Raw genomic sequence first — 23,813 nt, forward strand, 5'->3', positions numbered from 1 at the left:
TAGAAAGCCAGTAGAAAGCCAGTAGCTGTTCAGTAGAAAGCAGCCTTGCTAGAAGTATTGCCACCAGTTACAGCATGTAACAAAATTAATATGAGATGAACAAACTTTCCAGACATTAGAAGGACAGGGAAATCTAAAGAAGTCTTGGAGATACAAAGTTTCAGGTTATAACATAATTTTTTCAACTAATTTCATGATCACAGGAAGGTTATGCTTGGCTCATCTAATAAAACAAAGATATTTTCATGTGTACAGGGTATGAAGCATAGGAGAGCTTTACTAAGTGTCTCAGAGCAGTCTCTGATGACTGTCTATAATTAGTAATAAAGAAACGGTTAAGCAACCATTAATAACAAATAAAATTAATAGTTTATATTAAATTAAAATTAGTACATACTTATTATAGAATTATAGATTTCATAGAATTAGTATTTTCACAAATTTTAGTGCTTTATTTTGAAACTTGATACATATGTTAGAAGCAGATCTGTAACTTACCTGGAGTTGCAGTTCAAAGACAGCTGATAGGCACGACAGTTCAGGAGATAGGTCTGCACTAGAGCCACACTAGGGAGACTGTATCTCTGAATAGTGCCAGATTCTCTTCCCTAGGGAAAAGCAATCCTGGCTTAGCAAGAGAATTTTTCCATCAGTAAACTCTTTAAAATGGTTTTCTTTACATGCTGTCTTAGTCAAAAGAGCTTTCGGATTAGTGACAGAGCGTAAGTGGAAAGAGGGAGTATCATCACCCTAAAAGTTCTGAATTCTGCTATTTAAACATGATGCTACAATTGACAGATCTGCTTAAATCAGTGGTGTTAAAACAAACAGCTCTAGTCCACATACAGCCCACAGCCCTATGAACTTCCAGACGTGGTCTACATAACAAAAAAGAAGAACAGTCAAAAGATCTTTGTCCCATGCTGGTAAATCCCCTCAAACAGTGCTACTTTTAAAAGGAAGTGCTGTAAAATACACTGGTTATTCACAGGCTTGAGTAACAGGAAACAAATCTAAGTACTGATGTGATTTATCTTTATTTTGCTGAATGACATACCCATTCCCTGTGTCAAGACACTATCAGGCCAACAGTCTGAAAGGAGTTTGACATCTCTGGACTGAAATGGTCACTGCCACTATTTTCTCATGGTGTTTCTGTAGACTGAATAACATATCCAGCTTGGTTTACCTACTGTTTACCTACTGTTCAACTCTTATGCTGGAAATGAGTAAACATTAAACTTTAAGGTAGTCTAAACTTCATTCCTTCTTTTTCTTTTTTTCTTTCCCCAAAGCCACCCCTAAGATCCTCAGCATGAAATATCATCTTTGATTTTTTTCACATCTGTACGCCCTATAAACTAAAAAGCCGGTTTGGTCAGAAGCATTAGAAAAATCTAGCCACTGCAACATGAATTCACCTTCAGCACATCTATCCAGATTTGATCTCAAAGGCATTTCCTCTCATTCCCTTCCTTTTAACCAAAGACACTGATTAATTATTGTCTGAATTTCATTTTCTCATTCCTGTTCTTCAGGCACAAACAGAATCCCATCATTACCAACTAACCATAACACTTTTTTCATTCATGCTTTTTCTCATGACCCATTGATTTTGTAAAATCCAGCAAAGGATATAATAACAAACAACAACAACAACCAACAGCTCAAGTAGAAACATGGGAAAACACCAAAGGTCTTTCTTGGAACGTGGATAACATGAGGAAACAGTGTTCTTTTTCTATCTTTGTTCTGCTCACTTAGTTACTAATATGGATATAGCAAACTACCATACATTATACCATTAATCTGTAAATAGACAAACTTTATAAATCTTTTTGTCTAGAACATAAAGCCTAGAAGAGACTTCCCAGAACTCAGATTACAGAATTAAGTCTTAACGTGGACTTTATCAAACCTATGTATAAGTATCAACTCAGGCAACTAGTCCTAAACTGTAAGTACTTCATGAATTAGCCCTCCTAAGGAAATAACCCAGGTTAACAGAAGAAACTGTTAAAGTTATCTCTGGAGACGTTTAAAAAGAGATTTTGTCTGTATAAGTTCTAAATTCAAAAATGCTTTGAAATTATGACTGCTTATGACATTCTGCAGAAGAATCTCATGCTTACAAGCACAAGGAGCAATAAGAAGTTGTTTTAATCACGTAACTTACCACAAGTAGTATCTTATCAGATGCTGTTATTGCACAAATTGGATCTCTTGTTCCCTGAAAGTATACAAGCAATATCAGTATAAGTTTTACTGCAAAGGTAAGAATACCCTGCTGAAAAAGAAAAAAAAAAAAAAAGAGGGTTTATTTAAATACACAAGAATGTTGCTAAGTATCCACACGAAAAGAGGATCTCAAACCTTGTCGGCATACAGTGTATGGATGGGTTTATGATATTACTAGCCTTTGTTATGGGAATCATGCCAATAATATTAACAGCTTCCTTTCTTCTCCTGCTCCTCCTCCAGAAAAATAAGAAACACAAAATATAACAGAAAACACAGGAAGGCAACTATCTCTGACTTGTGAGGTCCCTAATTAATTTCAAGTATATTTGTAGGTATAGCCAGCACTCACACACCACATAAAGTGAAAATGGTCAAAAATACTAGAAAAGATTACAAGGGTTATTGAGTTTCAACAAGCCTGTATTTTGTGGAAGAGGAGCTGCTTCTGACCACGAAGACAGCAGGTATCTACATACTGCACCTCAGAATATACTTTTTTCACATTCCCTACAATTTACTGTATATTTACAGTAATACTTAATGACACAGTAACAGCACAAACCAGAGGGAAGAAACATAACATGTAGGCAAAAAAGGTAAGAATGAAAAAAAAGTTTAAGTACAACCACTTCTACTAATGAAAATCTATGAAAATAAATAAAGCTAACTACTGCTCTTTCGAGCTACCAGTGACACCACAATAAACTAGTTAAAAACATCACTCACTTCAATAGCTCTGCTGTAATCAAGGCGTCCATCTCCAGCTCCTGAAGAGGTGTCATCAATATGATAGATCCTGTAGAAAAAACAAGTCCAAACAGAGGATCATTTTTGGTAGCATATAGCTATCTCCAATCCTTGGAGAAGAAACCACTGGAATTGGAGAAGAGAGCAAAAGCTATGCCTGTTCTTATGTTCCCATAGTATTCCCATTGATAATCCTGCTTTCAATTGATATAAAGATATGGTGATTGCTTTTACTTTCACAGCCCCTGATGGTCCATTCCCATGTGATCGGAGAATTTTCATTCTGCAGTAAACCATCAACCACCTTCAAACATGCACTTCCATATTTCACCAGGCTCTTCTCTATACTTATGAAGAGCTTCGCCTTCATAGCCACAAAACTTATGTATTACTGTGTTATTCAATACTTCATCATAACTTCTCTTTTGCCTTAAAAAGTAGCATTGGGATAGATTTTAGAATGCTAAAATCATCATTAAGGCTGAATTACAACTATTTACTTTTTCCAATATTTTACCAAATTTACAATCTTGTCCAAGGCTAGGACATTCAGGTCCTACAACAATGTAAGTTATTACACCATGTACAAATAATTATTCATTATTACAGATATATGGTGACAGGAAATGGTAGATTTTTACAGCATCTCTATGGAAGAACACAAAAAATAACACAGAAGGAAACCATAACAAAGTTGAAAGCTTGTGGAGGTGTCAGAAAATTTAATGCTAGAAATGAGCACCTGGGAAGGAAATATTTTGGACACAGAATGATGTTGATTTTGGCTTGTTTAGTTTGAGAGGATAAAAGTCCATACAGGATTAGTTGTCAAAGCCACAATCAGACACAAGTGTATTTAGAGAAGAACCAGCTGGACAGACTATGTTCTGTCTGACACATGAGAAGGAGTTAAAGTTATCAGAGGGAATATAGCTGCCTGGAAACAAAGAGCATGGAGGAGAAAAAGGGGAAGGGTAAAAAGGCATGAAGAGACACAGCTCCCTCAGAAAAGCACGTAGAGAGCAAATGGAGACACTGAACAGGAACTAATCCAAAAATGTCTAAGAAATTTGGATAACAAACACACATTTGTTATGAAAAAATACTATTTAATCTTACAAGCCTACAAGTCAACAAATCTGATTAGAAAAATGAGAAGAGTTTATATTTTAGGCATGGGAGAGTCCACCTTTATCAATAACACCAGAGCAAAGGAAGAAAAATGACAAAGCCTGAAGACAAACCTTTCTCTGCCTTCTTTCCTGGTCCGTGCTACCTGATTGATTTCCATTGCTGTGAGCTTCTTGGCCACACGGTACTGCCAGATGTAAAACGCTCCTCTGGAAGCTGCTATCACATGTGTTTTGGTCATCGTGACAAACAATGGCTCTGTCATGAAACCCAAAGGGTTGCAAATTTAGAGTGGCAAGCACTGGAATAGATGCCAAAAAACAACAACCCACACCCTCAAAAAACCTAGCAGCAGTTTTTGTTAACTGCTAAAAAGTTTCACAGGGGCCTTGTGGCCTTTTGCACAAGAAGAGAGAAAATCCTCATAAGTTCTGATTTTACAATTAACACTTTTCCCCCTATTATTTCAGCAGATTTCCATGTGCTAATGTCAAAAACATCAAATACATATAGACAAACTTTCAGGTTAATAACCAGTTCAGGAACACCTTGAATGTCTTTACAAGATCTATAACATACCTCCATATCTGACATATTTGTAATTATTCAAATGTAAATAAAAGCAGCGCTACTCAAAAGTTGATAGTCTAGAAGAGATTCTTTGATGAGCACCCCTTAAAAACAGTTCGTAAATTTTAAATTAGACGAGACCTAGAAATACTATTTGTATCTCAGTTAATAGCTAAGCCAAATATCAATTCTTTTCCTGAATGGCAGCAAATTAAATATTTAGCAGAGTGTATGCTTAATCTTACTTTATTATATCCAAAGATTACACTGTAGGAATGCAGGGTATTTTCTTTACTTCAGCCCTAAGCTCGCTTAGAATATGTGCATAAACTGAGTATCTCATTCCTGATGTCCATGTTCAGTGACCAAATATACATAAATATATATATGCACACAAAGCATTACAATATTCTTTATAATACACTGTCTTGTTTTTTTTCCTTTTTACAATCCTTTGTTTCATCTTTCTGAAAACCAGTGAATGCACATAAGAAGGCATAGAAGAATGAAGAAACCTAGTAAGTAAATCCCCCAGTGCCATCATATTCTACAAGAAAATCATTATGCTACCAAAACAAGCCAGGCAAATTCAAAAGAATTGCATGGCCCAGCCTGGTGGGGGAACACTGAGTCATACAGATAACATGATGTGAGCACAAAATACAATTCTTTTACCGTGGGATCTTTTTTTCTGTATTTTAGCACAGAACAGAACTCTGGAGGGAGCTATAAGCCTGCCATAAAGGAGAACAGTGCTACAAGAGACAGATGGGGGAAGATTGGTTGAACAGATTTTATTTCTTTGAAACCAAGAGGATTATATAAGCTACCCGATGGATGCAGAATACTTTTCAGTAAAACTGTGAATACTGGGTAAGAAGGCTTAGTGATGATGCTTAACATGTGAGGAGCACAGTTGTTTACATTATATGCAACTCAGTGTATTTCATGTACTTACAACACATTCAATAATTAGTCACATCCAAACTGAAGGGTACAGTCTCCTGTTTCATCAACAGTATTAATAAATTCTACATATTTGTTCTGTTCTTTTATTAACTTGCAGCCATAGGTGCTGTAACAATTATGCTTTTATCCTTTAAAAATGAAACATCAAAATCTTCTGACTTGAGCGGGAATAAGGTTTGCTGAAATCACTCAATTTTTGTACTAAGCCTCATACTGGGACTCAACTTAGTCAACATTTAAGCACTTGTAGTCCAAGACAATGTTAAACCAGGCCCACACCTGAAAGCCATGGGCATTCCTCATACTCACCAGGTGGCTTCCCATTTGACCTGCAGCTTCCACAGAGCCTAAACTTACTCATTTGTGCACAGCTTAAAATACCCCAATCCAGGAAAAAGGATGTTCACATAAGGTCTGTTGTGACTGTCAGAGACTGAAACGGTTAATTATTTATGCATTCTAGGATTGCCAAGGGACTTTTGCAGGCTTCTGCAGGACTTTTGCATTATACCTCTGATGGCCCATCAAAGCCCATCCCCCCTCTGCCAATCTTGAAAAGCAGGAAAAACCCTTTGGCCAGGCCCCTCATGGGAACTCAGCACGGACCCAGGAGATGTTGGAGGCTCATGGCATGGCCTGTGACACTAACCATGGATATAGTAACTCATAACTTCTTAGAGTGTGGGGCTTCCCCCCTTCACCCCCAACGGATCATGGCCACCACTTCAACTGACAGACATGGAAGCGGCAACTACCAAGTTTCATCGCTGGACCCCGTGGGTGGTGACTATATACATCTGTCCACTCTCAGCTTTTCTTTCCCTTACTCTCCCTTACCCTTATCCTGTCTTTCCTTTGCCTCCCTTATGCATTTTCCCCCCAGGGGTTATCCCTATGATGTATGTATGGCCAGTCTTCGCAAACGAAGATTTGGGAAAGGTCTTACACCCTTCGAGCCTGCGCAGTGGATTTTTTAGGTGAGACACAGTGTGCGCTGAGCTGAGCCCACCCTTTAATCCTGAGGTTCATCTGCCGGGGCCGAGCAAGCTTGGACAGTGGCAGTGAGGTCCTCAGGACGTAGGTTTGTTTAGAGTGACCTTCTCTTAGATGGATGGCCTTACAGGGCTGACGAGCTCCATCTGCCTGGGGGACTCCTCTGACCGGGACTCGAACCCGGGCCGCGGCGGTGAAAGCGCCGCATCCTAACCACTAGACCACCAGGGTGATAGATAATATAGATAACACCCAAAATGCTAACATACCTGTTCAAACAAAATTGTTAAAATAAACCCTGCCTATATATGTTTTCAGACACCAATTATTCAGTCGTTTCACTCTAATCCACTCCAAGGGAATTATTGATAAGAACGTGGGTTACCCCCTCCCCTTTTTCTGGGGTGGGTCGTAACAGTGATCTAGAAATAAGATGGCAAAGCATCCATGCTTTATCCAGGGGATGCAATCAGTTAGGCATTTTATGAACATGTTTGACTTAAACTCACTGTGATTGTCAAAAAACACACATACACCAACCCCTGACACATTTCCCTGCCACTTCTTTTATAGCAGCTCTAGGAGCAGCTTGACAACAGAGTAAGTTGGATCAGTTCATTCATTTAACTAACCTCAAAATTAAATAAATAAAAGATTAGTTTAAGTTGGATTAAAGAGAAAATCACAAATTCTGGAGCAGGCAGGAATGAGTAGCCAGTATGGAGGGCAGGGCCCTCCCTTCTTTGCAACAGCAGGCTCAAGGATGATTGGATTTAAGCCAAATGTGAAATCCCAGGGATACACAGCACACAGACACAATCATCAGGATCAGGTCCATTCAAAATCACATCTGGAAGAGAAGTATCTACATGTGGGAACTGATGGTTTTACAAAACTGCCTGTATAACTTAAACAATTGCATAGAAAACATGATTTTTTTTCTAGAATTGCTTTAGCATTTTATACTGGTCAGTCATTGAACAAGAAAACACAAAAAAATACAAACAGAAAAATCTGTTGAAAAAGAAACTAAAATCCAAGTCTAGACTGGACACAAGGAAACACTTTTTTACAGAGAAGGTAGTCACACATTGGAACAGGCTTCCTAGAGAGGTGGTCAGTGCCCCAAGCCTGTCAGTGTTTAAGAGGCATTTGGACAATGCCCTTAACAATATGCTTTTGGTCAGCCCTGGAGTGGTCCTGAACTGGATTGGTCAGTCAGTCCCTTCCAACTGAAAGTATTCTAGTCTGCCTTTTCACCAGAGAGCCTTCATCACTGGGCTACTGTCAGTGTAGAGTCGTGACGGCCGATAAAAGATATGAGGAGTCAGTTTTGTACAGAAAAGATGTCTTCTGTCTTTATTTTCTCATCTGCTTTTTTATACCCCTTGCTAGCAGCAAGCAGTATCCTTATTTTAGGTAAGCAAGCAACAGTGTTTTCATTGGCTACGTTCTATGGGCGGTACATTTGGCAAAGCTCAAGGCCTTATTGCAGTTCCCACATTCTAGGCCTACCAACTTTACAGTCTGCCTTTGTTTTCTCCATCAGGGCTGTGTACTGACTTCCTTATCGTCAAGGATACACCTGAAAGTTTGCCCAGTCGATATCTTCATCCTGGGAGCTAACAGACCCACTATTAACCCCTTCAGGCTACCACTCTGCTCCTAAAATATTCTCCTTCTTGACTGCATAACAGCATAGATTCAACACAAGGGAAGGACGCCCCCAGCCACTACAAGTTTAGGCTGTTGTTGGGGCAGAGAAGGAAGTAATGGGATTTCTCCTTTCCTAGGAAAGGAAAGATGCTCATTTCAACTCCCTCAGGCTGAGGAAGATCCAGAACCCCTTTCAAGGCAACTAGTTTAACTACTTAGTTTCCTTTAGTGTAGAGAAGTATTACCAACTTATACAGCAGCGCTGGTTTTAGCAGCCAGTGCTGCTCACTTGAGCATCAGTGCCCTTCACAGAATCTGTGCTCTGATTGTTAATCAGACAGAAATGCAAGCACCTAAAGCCTGAAGGAGGCAAGATATTTGGGTACTCTTCTGCTCAGCACTTTCACTGCATAGCAGCTTTCCATGCTAAATGTAGACTTCTGAGATAGTCTAACTCTTCCTGCTGATTTCCTGATAGCCAGCTTCAGTACTAAGACAATACTTAATTTTCAGACCTTGAAAATATGTATGGAAAACATTTAAACAGGTGCCTTACTTTTCAGTTATCAAATACTGAAAAGTATTAAACATACCATCCCCATCAAAACAACTCCAACATGTGAAACAACTGCCCTATAAGTTTTCTCTGGACCTTCTTTCTTTTCTCACCTCATTTCTCTTCACTGTTCCTTCATAAAACCTCCTCCCTGAAGGAAAGAAGCTTTACTTATTACATATCCAGGAATCTCAACTAACCTTCCACAATGTCTGCATTTCATCTACACACACTCCTTCTCACTTCAAAACTGTAAGAAAACACCTGCTTTCATGTCTGATCTTATAAAAATAGTAAATGGAAAACAAACTTTATGCATGACTACGTTACTTTGCCACATGAAAAAGCTGAGATACTTTCTAGTATACGAAGTGGGATACACAAACGCAAGACAGGCAAGTCATCCCACCCAAATCTGATGGAAAGGAAGCAATTTGACAGACAGACACAATACTAAACTGTTGTTTTCATACAAGTCTGATACAGGCTGTTCCTGAGAAACTGGAATGAACTTAGTCCAATCAAGAAAATCTACCTAATTTTAGAGCTTGATTCAAATGTCTCTAGAAGTGTTGGCTCACAAATAGAAGAAAATGTCAGACGGCAGCTGGGACAACTGAACTGCATGTGAGACAACTCATGAACAAACACAGTTTACAGAACACAAAGAAATACTCAAAATCAGTTATAATTTACATTAAAGGGTTCAACTTTAAGTAACAGCAATTCAAGTGCTGTTTCACATGTAGCTCAGTCACCCTTTTCAAGGCATCCAGGAGGGAGGCAAGACATCTGGGCACAACTCCAGCTCTCTGCCTTTAATCCACCTGTATGTTGGTCAGGCTGTTGTATGAATTTCACTGGGTACTAAGGCAAACTTGAAAGATAACACTTCCCTGTGTCAGTGCTCCTAAGCACATGTAAGAAGATGATATAATCCAGCCTGAGTGACCTTTTCTTAACAGATACCATCTGCTGTGTTTCCATTAAAAAGATATTATATAACAAGATATTTAACCTTCTGTAGTTTATATTTAGTTATTCATCAAAGGACTTCATCAGAAAGCCTGTAAGCCTGTGAAACAAGCACAGAAGAAACTGTGTTGGTTAATTTTTGTACCAGAGTAGGATGGAATGCAATAATGCTAGACAATGAAGAAAAGACTAATTTATGGGCTAGCAAACACGAGCTATTGTGAAGGACCTCAAACACAAGGCACAGGAAGCACAGGAAGAAAAATGCCTTTGGACAAAATAAAAAGCAATATGAAGAACAGCCTGAAAGCTTAACCATCCATCAATGTCTAAAGAAAGCTGAAGTGATGGCCCTTCATCAGATAATGACTGATTAATCCTTTTTTGTCACTGTTAGCAGAAGTAAACATTAGAAAGCTAATGACATAATTAAAAATTCAACAGAATGTAGGAAATAAGCACTTCTTCTTTTGAGCCTTTCTTGAACTACTGGCATAGAGCCCAACAACTTAAGATTTGCATCTCCTGGGGGTGAATCAAACATTGCACAATGTCACAATTCATTAGGAGATTAATAGCACTTTGTTGGAACATTATAAAATGTTATAAATTGACAATTCATACAAGTTGTGCCTTAACACACATTCTCAGATGCATTATTCAAATATCCTGTCAGCTACTTAGCATCCCTAAATGAGCAATCTTTTTTCTCCACTATCGATTTCCTGCCAGGACAAAGCCCAAGAGGCTTTGCCCAAGAGCACAGCACCAAAATCTCGAGGAGGACTAAACCCTTTATGCTCAGGAGAGCACCAGGTGATTGCTGTTCCAACAAGGGGCACTCTGCTAAAACCCAAAGATGGTGTGTGTTCAAATTGCAGTAATTACAGCCAGTCAAACAGAGTTTAGACTCGTGGCAGAGAAGAGCGCCCACTCAAGAACAGGAAGGAGCACACAGATACCAAGTGGCTTGTTGAGGACATCTACAGCATGAGAAAGCATTTTTCATAAGTATTTCTGAAAATCAAAGAAAATGATAACCTAAGTTGTATTTAAGCCACTCTAAAAGATGGCACTTAGAAGTCTGAAACAAGAACAAGAGTTCAAAACAAAAGTTACCTGAGCAAATTATTTTATGGACAGAATTTATGCAACAATTTATCGCTTTACTAAAAGAAAATTGAAAAACTGTATTGGTAGAAAGGAGAGGAAAAAAAAGAATTTAACAAACAGGTGATACATTTTTTCACAAGTCAATAACACTTGAGTAATAGATATGTAATTTTACTTTTGTACTGCTTATATCTTAAACTATTAATGGTTACTCTGATCTGAAAATTGATTCAATGCTGATTTTTCTCATTCATGAACAGGACAAAAAGCTAATGATTTTGTTAGAAATTATGTACCTACTGGAATCTTACATGAACTTTGGAAAGGTCGTCTGTCCTTAAGGTTTTACAAGGTCTTCTCTCTCTATTGACCTCAGCAAGGCCAGACAGCTGCTTAAGTTCAGCATGCTGTCAAAGGAACAATTACACATCCTACTGCCAAGAAGCTCCAACTGTGATAAACAGCATGATATACTGTACAAAAAGACCTTGATTATGTACAGCTGTCAACCCCTCACACAAACTGACCATACATTATAAATATTTCAAATTGTTCTATAAAGTTGTATCTTCAAATGTTACAAGAAAAGGAAAGTAACTATGGTGAAGCCAGCACAATGTGCTCAAAATTGCTGCATTTAAAGGTGTTTGCTTTTCACTTTTACCTTCAATCTCTTCTGTAATTTTGGTAGGCAAGCTTTAAAGCAGTCTTGCAGGATGCATATATTAAAAAAAAAAAGGTTGAATCTTTGGCTGTGTTTACTAAACAGCAATGAAAGACTTGCTTGTAATGCTTGAACTACTGAGGCTACAGAAAATTTTCAGGACTCAAAAATGCAAATATTCCCAACCTCTGGTATCTGCCCATCTATGAGGCTGAAGGCTATAATGCCCAGCATTTTCACAAGTGAAGTCACACTAGAGAAGAGCATTGCAAATCCATGCACTCAACTGGTCCGCAGACACTGGAGGGAACAGCAGGAGACTGCAGAAAGCTTAGTTATGCTAAAGGAGGAGAAGCTTTTTCCAGATCGTTTAATCTCTTCAGGACAATTCAAATGCAGCTGGAATAACAGCAGCATTTTTCAATTAAATAGCATCATAACTGTCTTCACTGGAGAAGATTCTTTTACAAGCAGCTGTAGGAGATGGGTCATAGTAGAAGAATCATAAAGAAATGGATACCTTTGTTCATAATATAAATAACACTATCACAGATAGATTCAGAGAGCTCGCATAAACAGAACACTAGAAAAATGCCAAGCAAAAAGTTTACATGCAGAGGTAGAAGTGTCCATGCAAAGCTAATTTTGACTGTCTGAGTGGGATTCATCTCACCTAATTTTAGACATCTCTGACAGATGAGCTGTCTGCCCTGGGCTTCTTTGTACCCAACAAAGAGCAAAAAGACCCCTTTGTGAATGATTCACTGAACTTATTTTAGATGTCAGCTGTAGAAATGGGACAAACTACTCCTTCTAAGTCCCTGAATCCTCCTCCCACCACCCTGATCCCACCTGCCAATTATGTTCTGGAAACTGGTAGGCACATACAGGACAGGGGGGACACAACAGACACCCAATTCAGACCACCATCATCCACCACATCATCTTACTTCAGTGCTCAGGTTTGGGGCTTGGGTTTTTACTTTCGGCAGGAGGGATGTTTTTGGGGACTTTGGGTTGGTTGTTTGGGCTTTTTTCCCCTCCATTCATTATAAAATTTTTGGTGTTGAATTTCCTGGACACTTTATTCCTTAAGATTCTGATGTGCCACCCCTGTTGTGAAAGATGGCAAGAGGACATCAAACTGACACCAACAGAAATTACAAGACTAAAATCTTCCACAACATTTCATACACATTCCAGAGGACAAATCAAACTCATTTATCAGCGCAGGATACTTTTAATTTTAATTATGATCTGCAGTATAAGGCATGAATTTCACCATATATATATAAATATATATATATATGAGACTACAGTTGATTTCCTGCTGCTATCACTGAAAAACTGAACATTAGCAAATGACACTTACAAACTTAGTTAATATATAATAAAGAATAAAACTGTTTAGAAGCACTGGTTAAGGAGAATAATCATCTTTATGATCTCAGCTATTTCTAGTCTTTGGTTGATTTTTTTCCCTACTTATATTTTTCTGTGAATTGTTGTTACTTCCTTGTCTAATAATTCTTCACCTTACTTTCCTTAACATTTCTATCTTACTAAAACTTTTCCCATCTATTTTATCAGACAGAATGGCTGTTTGTTGTTTAATATTAAAACCAAGTATTAGCACTGTGGCTTGGAGCTAACTTCTCTGATGACATTAACTTAGACAAAAGAGTTTCATTTTGCAGAGAAGATGAAACAATGGGTCTAGAAGGCAATTGACACTGAAAAAACTTTGAGGTTTCCTATCACAATGGCTACACCCCTTTTTGGCACAGGTAAAGAAAAGATTTTGTTTTGTTTTCATTAAAAATTAAACCTAATTTCTGCAGAATCAGAGCACGTAAGTTCCAAAGCTATATGCACATATTAAGTAAACACCTTTACATTAATAAAATGAGAGGGGAGCAATTCTTCCAGGTTTACAATAAACAACTGTTTTATCCATAACCTGTTCCAGTATGCCTATTCTCCTGTACTGTATCAGATGCATAGAGACTAATTTTTTTCCCTAAGGATTTTAGTGTGCTCACAAAGTGCCACATGACTGATCACAGCAGAGGGTACACTGTATCCCACCTTTCCAACATAGTGGGATCACATTAGATGTCTACTGCCAAATACCCCTTCTACTTACCATCACTTTGTTAAGAGGTTCAAAAACTAAAAATAAGTACATACTTTTCATTTAAATAACTAGACTCCCCTCTCTCATTCAAAAGCAAATAAATATTTTTGCTAAACCTTCATTACAAATTATTTAGCCTTTCAACGAAACAGAAGAGTTACTCAATGAATTAAGCTTCGAAACGAAAACTGCAAATGGGGTTCACAGTGTCTATTCTGAATCCAAATTCAGACCTATTTGGATAACAAATCAAAAATAAAGCAAAACCAGGAACAAACAAATGTGGATTCCTTAATCAAAAAGCTCATTAATGTTTCAGTTTGTCCACATTTCCCTCATCTATTTAAAGAGAAAAAAAAAAATCAATGATCTTTATCCTCAAGCAAAATTCCCAGAAAACAGTGGTTTGCAATTACTTGGCAATGTTCTGCACCACACCTGCAGCAAACAAGCAGTAATGAAAGCCTGGAATTCAGCCCTAGGATTCATACTCCTGTTATAATCCACTGGAGTTTTTTTAAATTGAATTTTAATTTATAATCTGAAACTATTTAGATAAAACTATTGTGAGCAAGATAAGGAAGAGATATTAACAACACTGAAACACAAGAATTTGGGAAGCAGCAACAAGTTAATTTTAAATTAAAGTCCAGATCAAATTATTTCACTTGCTCTGATAAACTAGACTCTCTTCAAAGTACCTTTTCCTAAAAAGGAGTTGAATTACACTGTTGTGAAGGAAAATTGGAATCATCAAAAACATGCATCCAAAAAAAAAGGAAAAGTAACAATTTTTAAAGTGTAGCCAATTTTACAAGGAATATGACTAGTTTTATGAGCCACTGTTTTTATTAACAGAGTAATTAAGAGGTTATTTCCAACACAGATTACAGTTCACAAAATGGGAACTCCTGATTACATGTTTATTTTACTTAGAGAGATTCCAAGCAGAAGGGAGAAGCCAAAATAAAATCATAGTTACAGCTACATACAGAACACAAGGTCACAATATTTGAATGGAAGTGGTGTTAACACACAGTGATTATATCATTGAAAAAGACTTGCATAGGAAATTAACTATAAAGACTAGAAAAAATGCCAACAGAATAAGACTATTGCCAGTTGCTTACCAACATCAATATATTTTGGGTCCAAGGGCGTGCCAATAGAATTGCAGAGAACCAGCACATACTGTATGGATACAAAAGCAAGGGTCATTACTAATTGAGAAAAAAATATGCTAGTAATCTGCACAAGGTTTTCTGTGAAGATGCATCTCATAACCCACGTGTCACACAGCTTAATGCTGATCGGCAACAGAAAACAGAGGGACTATGACTGCAGTAAATATAAAGCAGCATAAGCATGAGAGTAATAAGCTATTTGCCAATTATAAATGAAGAACAAGCACAAAACAGGAAAATGACCAGCTGTTTTAAGCAAAGGAGCAAATCTACCAGACAAAACACAACAGGAAGGATGTACCACCAGCACAGCCCACAGACAAGACATGGGCAAGAGAGCCACTGTGTCACCTGCTGTGTGTGAGGCACTCACTGCACTGTGATTATGTACGAGCATGATCCACCACTGACTCAGGGACTTAACTCTCATCAGCTGCCCATGCAAAACATAACCTAAAAACTCCCACAAGTTAGGAGGACCTTTGTTCTATCCTTCGCAGACCCCCATCTCCTTGAACCTCTAAGAAGGTAACAGTGTGGGCAGAAATGTGATAAGGGTCTCCCTTTGCCCTGCAGTATCACAGGTGCTACAAAACTGGTGAGTTTTGTTAGTTTTGCCCTCCTTGTAATCCCGCTGGGGAAGGTGTTGATAGCACAGGAACCTCGGATTGGGCTGTTAAATTCAGGAAGGTACAAATAAATAAAAACTGACTAGACACCAATGCTTCACTGTTGTAGCTGATGTATTTCCTTCTCCAGACCTAAATCAAGGATAAAATAGCCTAACAGTGATTGTACAGGGAAATGTCTTGAATGACAAGTGTGGACATTAAGGAGCAACTTCTGCTGTCAAATCTTTAGACTTAAAATAAAATAAAAATAAATAAAATATACTGGGCTACCAAAACTTGAATTGCCTAAGAGCTGATACCCTGACTCACCAGGAAATGAAAGATAATTAGTTTTCCATAGCTCTTTCACCTCCTGAACAATTCCTGTAATTGTGGTAGCAGACTAGAGCAACTGTACAGCTTACCCCTTTAAAATAACAGATTGACATCTTATTAATCACATGAGAACAGCTCAATTTAGCTTTTCAGCTACTATATGAACTTCACTCTTTCAAAGAAAAAGATCTGAACAAGGATTTCTTTTCATTAAAAAATTTATTTTTTCTGGTTCTGCCATCAATAAGCACCTCACAAAGATAGTATTTTTATTTCTTTGTTCATGAGTTCAACTTTACACCAGCATACTCAAATTTCTCTTTTCCAGAAAAAATATGTTGAGCATCCACCTCTGTAGGAAACCACACTGGGCTTTTTTATTTCCATCATGTTTATATTATGCCTTCTTTAGTCACCTCTGAGACTCCAGGTCAGTAGATCAGAGCCTGCCAAGGGGTGATGCAGTAACAGTATCCAAGACAGAGGCTGTATGACCTACACAGAGCGGTGCCAGGGGCAGGGAGTTTGCATTGTCTGATTTATCCAGCCTTACTATGGATATCAACATTAAGTCCTTCCTAACTTACTGACACTCACCATCCACTTGCAATATCTTTAAAAAGGGCCTGCTGAAATTAGGATTTTGGCCCCATTAGCTATTGCTGGAGTTTCTGCCATTTTGAAATCACAATCCTAATGACCAAAATCTCTTGTAAAACAAATCTGTTTTTCAGAAAGCAACTCTAATGAACTGCTACCCATAAACTTGTGCGCTTCATTTCCTAAAAGCGGGCCCCTCATGGTGTTAATAATTGCACTGGAGCCATTTCAAAACAACTGAAAGATCCTTATTATCTGTAATTTTCAGATGCTAAAATTAAATCTCTTCTTTATGCTCAAGAAAGTTACATTAAGTCCCTCCACTGTTTGTTTCCTATTTCTAAAATACAATCCAGAAAAAAAACATTATATTGCACTCAACTTCACCAAATGTTTTTTGCCATGTATGTCCATATGACAGTACACCATTTATTGCACAATCAAGCAAAGCAGCACTAAAGCATGATTTTTTTTTTTACCATTGCACCAAATGACTCTGTCTCATTCTCCTCCTTTGTAAGCAATATACAAGTGATATAGAAAATAATTCAGAAGTAAATGCAGTAAGAAAAATCATTTAACAGTTAGCATGATGCTAAATGAACATTCATTAGCCAAAGGATACATTTATCATACCATTTGTCGCTACATATAAAATAAATTAATAAAGAGAAGTTTGTTGTAACATGTAATTTATATCACCTAAGAAATTGCCCTTTTTTCCCATTTCTGACTGATGAAATATTCATTACCATTCTGATGCTCTCCTGCTTTTAGCTTGTCTCTGGAGAACTGTTCTAAATATTTCTGAAGAAACATTAATCTGGAAGTCTGCAGTTTTATTAGGTTACTAGTGGCTACAAGGAGTTAAACTGTAGAGGCAGTTAATCAGTTCCTTTGTTGTTTGTTGGGGTTCTTTGTTTTTAAACACTGAGCCCATTCAAGTGCCATTCTGTCAAATGACAATTGACAACTCTAAGACAGATTGAGACTTGTCCATTTCATCTTATTCTGGCTGTAAAGAACTGACGTGGAACAGAGCATTTCAATTGAAAATTAAAAGACAGGCTTTACCTGAGGTTGATTTTCATCTGCTTTAGTTGCTAAAACACAGAAGTCTCCATAAGTTGTTATGGAAAGAAGGCTCTTGACATATTTTACATACTTCTCGTTGTTTTTTGTGTCCCAAAAGACTACACAGCATTCCGGGCGATCGGGTCGGGTGTAGGCATAAACAACTGTGTTGGAGCAGTAACCCCACTGCCAGGAAAGACAATTTGGATAAAACCTATCAGAAATTATGAGAGTTCAATAATAAATTGTTCACAGCTAAGACAGAAAGGGTTTATTTCATGTACATCATCAGCATTCAATACCTTTTACCTGTCAGGTGATGAACTGATTTATTAAAAGTATGTGAACACAACTCCAGTAATAAGTTATTGCCATAATATTAAACTGGCAGAAGAAGCCTCCCCATCACACAGAGTAACCTCGGAACTGGAGGACCAACGTCAAAATACGACAAGATCCCACTTCCCCGCATTTCTTCCTTCTTCAGCAGGTACAGACAAACACCCACTCTGATGCTGGGTTTTGCCATGAACATGCTTGCTCTATGACTACTGATTTGGGAACCCAAAGTTCATTTCCCAAGGGAAATATAATAAACACCTCAAACAGTGCAATTCCTGAAGCAGACAAAAATAAGCAATTATATAAGAGCACTGTAATAACTCACATCACCTCTTTTATATTAGTAACATGAGAAAAACCCTCTCTTCCTCCCAGAAGAATATAATTATTCATGTAACAAACAGGAGAAAGGGCAAAAAGGTAAAAGAAATGGAATATCATAGAAAGATGCATTTTATTGCATTCAAGTGATTTAAAGTATAGAATTTTCTAATGCAGCAGAATCAGAAAATATCTGAGAGAGGAGGTGAAGCTGTCAAATAAACAAGGTATAAAACAACTTAAAAATGATGATGCAATTGTAGAAAAACTAATAGAATTCTCTGCATCAGCATCCACAAGAGAGGGGAGGGGAGGAGAGGGAGAGGGAGAGGAGAAGGCTTGTTGGAGTGCTGACCACAGGGGTTCCCACACTCCACAGGAAATGAAACTGAGACAATAAACTAAAGCATCAGCAGAAGAATTTCTAGAATAGATCTCTAAACTGAATGGCAATAAATTGTCAGAGCCCAAAGGTTTTCACTCAAGCAGAGTTGAATTCTATGGAAATTAAAGCATAATGCTGTGGAATAGAGCCAGAGGACCAGGAGTGGGCAGATGTAGAAAGCCTTATGATTTCAGGAATCACAAATCAGTAAATCTATCTTTGACACAAGGCAGAGATGTAAAAAAACAAGTGAATAATGGGATTAGGTGGACATGGATAAATATAACACACTGGACAGTCATCATGTTTTTAGCCCTGGAAGTTGAATCTCATTCCTTTATTATATTTCGGAGAAGCAACAGGCATGTAAATGAAAATTACCCAACTGATGTAACCCACTTGATCTTATCAGTAGGATATCAGTTGGATTTTCAATAAAATCAAGCTCATTTTGGATACAGGAAAAAAAGTAAAAGGATTGGAATAAAAACAGTTTTTGCAAACCAAGCGCAATATGCACAGGGTCCTTCTCAGAGATGCAAACTGGAACTTATACTACTTTGAATATTCAAAATGTATACGAAAGGAGTAAGTTATGAGGTAACTGTAAATTGTGTTTGTCAAACATAAAACTGATTTCAAGAAGTGGCAAAGGACCCCAGCATGCTAGATGATGACATTTCTACATGGTGGAAAGTAGATTTCTACAAGGTAATATATACCAGAAGAAATGTAACTACAGCTATAGACTCTAAGTTAGTATTACAGTTCCAAAAAAATACTATGTAAACTATGAATAGTTTAAAAAAAGATCAGCTCAATGCATAGTTTTTACTGTCATATTAACTTAGAACCACCTTTCTCTTATTACACTCATACTTATGTAAAAGAAAAAAAATAGGGGAAACCAGATTATTCAGTGGAGGGGTAATGTGATACTAACACTTCAGGTCATTAATTCCAGTCCAGCCTAAGTTAATAACAGCTTTGAATCACTCCCACTTACTGACTGCCACCTTTTAGAATATCTACTTCCTAAAAGGGAGTTACTGATATAATCAGAACATAGCAGAAGTAATGTGTATTATTTATTGAAGGAAAACATGTATCATTCACCAATAAAAATATTTAACATTGAAACTGAGTATACTACCAACACATTAAGAGTTTATTTGCTGCAGAAATAAAATAATTTGAACACATCTTTTTCCACTTCAAGTGAAAGGAAGGGGGAAAGAGCTTACACATGCAGTTTCTAAAACCAAGACTTCCAAATATTAATTTGCAAACTGTGCCAGATCCTGAAATACACATGGTCTCATAGATACTGATAAGTTTAAGAGAAAGCAACAGGCCTGTGTTCCAGCTGTTAGACATTTCCCAAAATAAACATTAGGTAGCATTTCCTGCAAGACTAATTTCCAGCTCAAATTTCCAAAGTCTTTTCCAGCAGATTTACAACAAATTATTTGAGATTGCTTCCCAGCAGATTTGTGTTTATAACTCTCTGACCACTGTTTTTTCACAACCAAGTGGAACAATACATTTCAATATATCTGCAATATGTTCCTCACATTGCATTCTCCCTCTCTGTAATCACAGTGGTTACACGCTGATGATTAAAAACCATACCCTGTGCTGGGGAAAAAAAAAAAAAAAAACACAATACTGCAAACTGGAAAGTAATTGCTACTTTTTGTTAAACTGTAAATTTAAGTGAAATAGTCCTAACTCTTAAAAAAAACAAAACCAAAAACCAACTAAACAAACGAAAAAACCCAGATGATAGTCAAGATAAAAACATTATTTACAACTAGCTGTGAATACACACTTCTAAAAAGTATATTGGGAATTGAAATATCAGTAGGAAGTATGTCTATCAGGTTATATTCATTTCTACTGTTCAGGTTTCTACACGACTCTCCTGGTTCAAACTAATAATTCACCACCAGAAAAAATGACAGTAAAAGTACGGCTCAAATAATTCCCATCGTATCACTTAGCCCACTTTGGCTGACCAAACAGCAATGAAAACACTGGAGCCTTACCTACATGACAGCCTCAATTACTACCAGATTTAGAATTGTGCCTAATTCTGTTAATATTAATAATGCATACATTTCCTTATTATGAAAATAAAATCAAAAATTCATTGTAAAAGCAATGAATAAATCAATTCCATCACCAAGACAGACACTCAGACTCCAATAAACCTTCAAGTCAGTAGTGTTAGTCAAGCAGTAATCATAAATTAAGCACTAATAGACATATATGAGACCAAACTACTCTTTCAACCTGTTCAGAAAGAAAAGAAATAACAGGAAACTTATTAATACAGTTAAGTGTCACGTTACTACATACCTTGTAATGTGGACGGATGTTTGCAAAATATATGTAATAATCGACAGCCAGTGCAATTTTCAGTCCACCTCCCTCCCAAGACAAGGAGGATATTTGTTTGCCAGGAACTTTCAGTGTATGTAAATGCTTGGTTAAAACAAGGAAAGAAAAAGAATCTGAATTTATCACAGGAAAACCTTTTTTAAAATACATAAGCAACAGTTGTGGTAGTGGATGAAAAAAAACCCACAGATCTTCTTAACAGTACTCCATAATGACTCTCAAATTGCAACACATATGTAAGCAATGAGGGAGATACTTAACATGCAATACCATAAAGTGTTCTTTTGCTTCAGTATTGGTGTGTGGTTTTTTTCCAGAGAGAAAGAAAAATCAGGACTCAGTGATAGTTCAAGCTTACAAAGATAAGGAGTAGATGGAGAACAACAGTATAAACGTTTATTCCTTTGGCTGGTAAGTTGAATCACCTTTGTAATTTCAGTCACAACTAAAACAAACATAATAATAGTAGCAATCCTGACATGCCTGAGAAGTTTCATTGATGCTGGAAATGTAGTCAGTTGACGCACAACACCCCTAACTAGAGCTGATAGTTTAATCAAATAAAAACATATTGCTAATCTATGTCAAGAGCATGTAATGAATTAGCTGCATAGGTACACAATTGGCAGTGAGGCAATGGATGCTTTCCTCTTCGCTATTCCTTTTCAAAAAGAGTCTAACAACGGCAGTTATTACACTTTTCATCTTTTTTTAAGATCTTTACTTTGTTGAAGAATTTGAAATTGAATGAAGGAAACAATTGGGGAAAAAAATAGTGTCTCAAAACCAATAACCCTAGTCCCACAGAGAACTTCTTTTTGGTATGTTTTTGTTTGCAAATAATGTAGATGAATGTAATAAAGGATACACTAATCTACTGTTTACTGTAAGATTTTGAATAATCTTAGGCTTTAAAGAGATATAACATTTTACTGAGTGTAATACTGATACATGCTCAGATTCCTTTTGAGGGCAAAACTTTGGGCCTATAGAAACTGCTATCAGTACCCATTTTGTGCTTCTGACCGGATGCAAATACCAAGTCAAAATACTTGTCACACATTATTCACAGAAAATACCATCTTCCAAAAAGTTAAGTTCATATCTACGTATCAGAACTAGAACAAAACAATTCTAAAACCTAAAGAATTTACTTCTAAACACTAAATACAAAATCTGGAACACCAGTTTCAGTTCAACTGAGGGACATTAGCAACTAGAGATGTAACATTATTGTCAGAACTTTGGTTCCATTAAATACTGTCAGCTAAGGAAGCCCCTACAAATGATGCTGGATCTTAACCCCTTTCACAGCACAACTCAGAGCTGGCCAATACTTCCTCTGTACAAGGGATAACCTTCCTCACAGTCATAAATAACACCAACTTACTGATTTCCAGATATATTCCTAGGAGGGAAAGGGAAATTACCTGAAATTACCCAGCAAGGCAAAAATAGCACCATAAACAAAAATATACTGGAAAGTTGTCTCTCAACTATCAAATATTTAACACACTATAAAAAAGACAGATGTATGAAAAACACTTAAAAAACAATATCCTCAACAGCCATACGAAGAAGATTAGAAACAGTTTACCTTTTCTGAGGTTTCTGAACCATTGCTTTTACTGACACTGGATGCCATTTTCTGGGTTTTAGTGATTCCATAAAAATAGAGGGGATCTTTCACTGCCATGTTTTAAGCTCCTAATCTAGAGATGTCCTGGTCTTGTACACAGCCAGTGCAAAAAGGCAAGTACCTCTGGATTTGATACACAGATGTTGACATCTTGACTGCTGCCTAAGCTCCAAATCACTTACTGTCTATAGTCTGAGCTCTGGTATCTGAGTCAGGTGTTCCACGTTAGACACCCCACATATCCCAGCATTTAGTGTTTTACGAGATGCACTCGGATTTTCGTGCTGGCCACTGTCCTTCTGTTCTAAAAGGGCACTTGGTCCCGTGTCATCTTTCCAGATCCACATGGATATCCCAGATAACCTGGAGTATGTTGAACACACTAAACACCTGCATATTGGCATCCAAATTCCACCAGTAATGACCATATAGACAAGACATACTAAGATTAAAAAAAACAAAAAACAAAAAACAAAAAACCAAAACACATTTACACTATTTGAGTATATCAAATATTTTTACCTCACCAAAGGGAGTATAGAACTGCACAATGTTGGCATCTTGAGAAGTTCCTTTCAGGGAGCCTGCCACTGCCAATACACTTCCACAGGGGTTCCACTGAATACACACAACATTCATACCAGTGTCAATCAAAACAGGATCTAGTTTTCAAGGAATAAACATTACAAATATCAACACAAGTAGACATTTTGGGTCAAGAGGAGCTCAGTAACTCGCATCCCACATTTTGTACCTACTGTAGTCATTCTCATTCCTCATTATCTGGCATCTTCCATTGTCATAACAGACAGCAAGGCAAGGACAATCTGGTTCAAGGTAGCCTTCGGTGCCGTGATACCAATGTATCCCAGCAATACTGAATGCTCCAGTTAAGTTCACCAAACAACTCAGCTTCATTTTCACCTAGATAAGAATGATTAATTAAAGCCATATACAGCTTGCAAAAAAACAGATGTCTAAGCAAAATTGTTTTCCTGTCCAGAGAAAAATTTTCAAGTTCTCAGAATTTCATGGGTTTAAAAAACTTCCTTATATAATCAAAGCCAGATCAGACATATGAAAACATATATTTTTAACTACAAAGAAATACCTTAACATTGGCATTTTCAGTCTTTGAAAAATAACTGGAAAACAAAGAAAACCAA

The 23,813-nt window shown here is 37.2% G+C and overlaps 1 protein-coding gene across 1 annotated transcript in view; it reads right to left on the reverse strand.

Annotated features, from left to right (window-relative positions):
• Window positions 1–23,813, reverse strand: part of WDR35 (WD repeat domain 35) — a 45,485-nt gene that overhangs the window by 14,745 nt on the left and 6,927 nt on the right. Inside the window, 10 exon segments of the mRNA XM_032683348.1 lie at window positions 499–608; window positions 2,177–2,230; window positions 2,968–3,037; window positions 4,233–4,377; window positions 14,883–14,943; window positions 16,963–16,995; window positions 17,558–17,743; window positions 20,967–21,092; window positions 23,170–23,309; window positions 23,406–23,571. Coding sequence (XP_032539239.1) covers window positions 499–608; window positions 2,177–2,230; window positions 2,968–3,037; window positions 4,233–4,377; window positions 14,883–14,943; window positions 16,963–16,995; window positions 17,558–17,743; window positions 20,967–21,092; window positions 23,170–23,309; window positions 23,406–23,571 — 1,091 coding nt within the window.

Source organism: Chiroxiphia lanceolata, chromosome 3 (genome assembly GCF_009829145.1).
Source record: "Chiroxiphia lanceolata isolate bChiLan1 chromosome 3, bChiLan1.pri, whole genome shotgun sequence".
Classification (NCBI taxonomy): domain Eukaryota; kingdom Metazoa; phylum Chordata; class Aves; order Passeriformes; family Pipridae; genus Chiroxiphia; species Chiroxiphia lanceolata.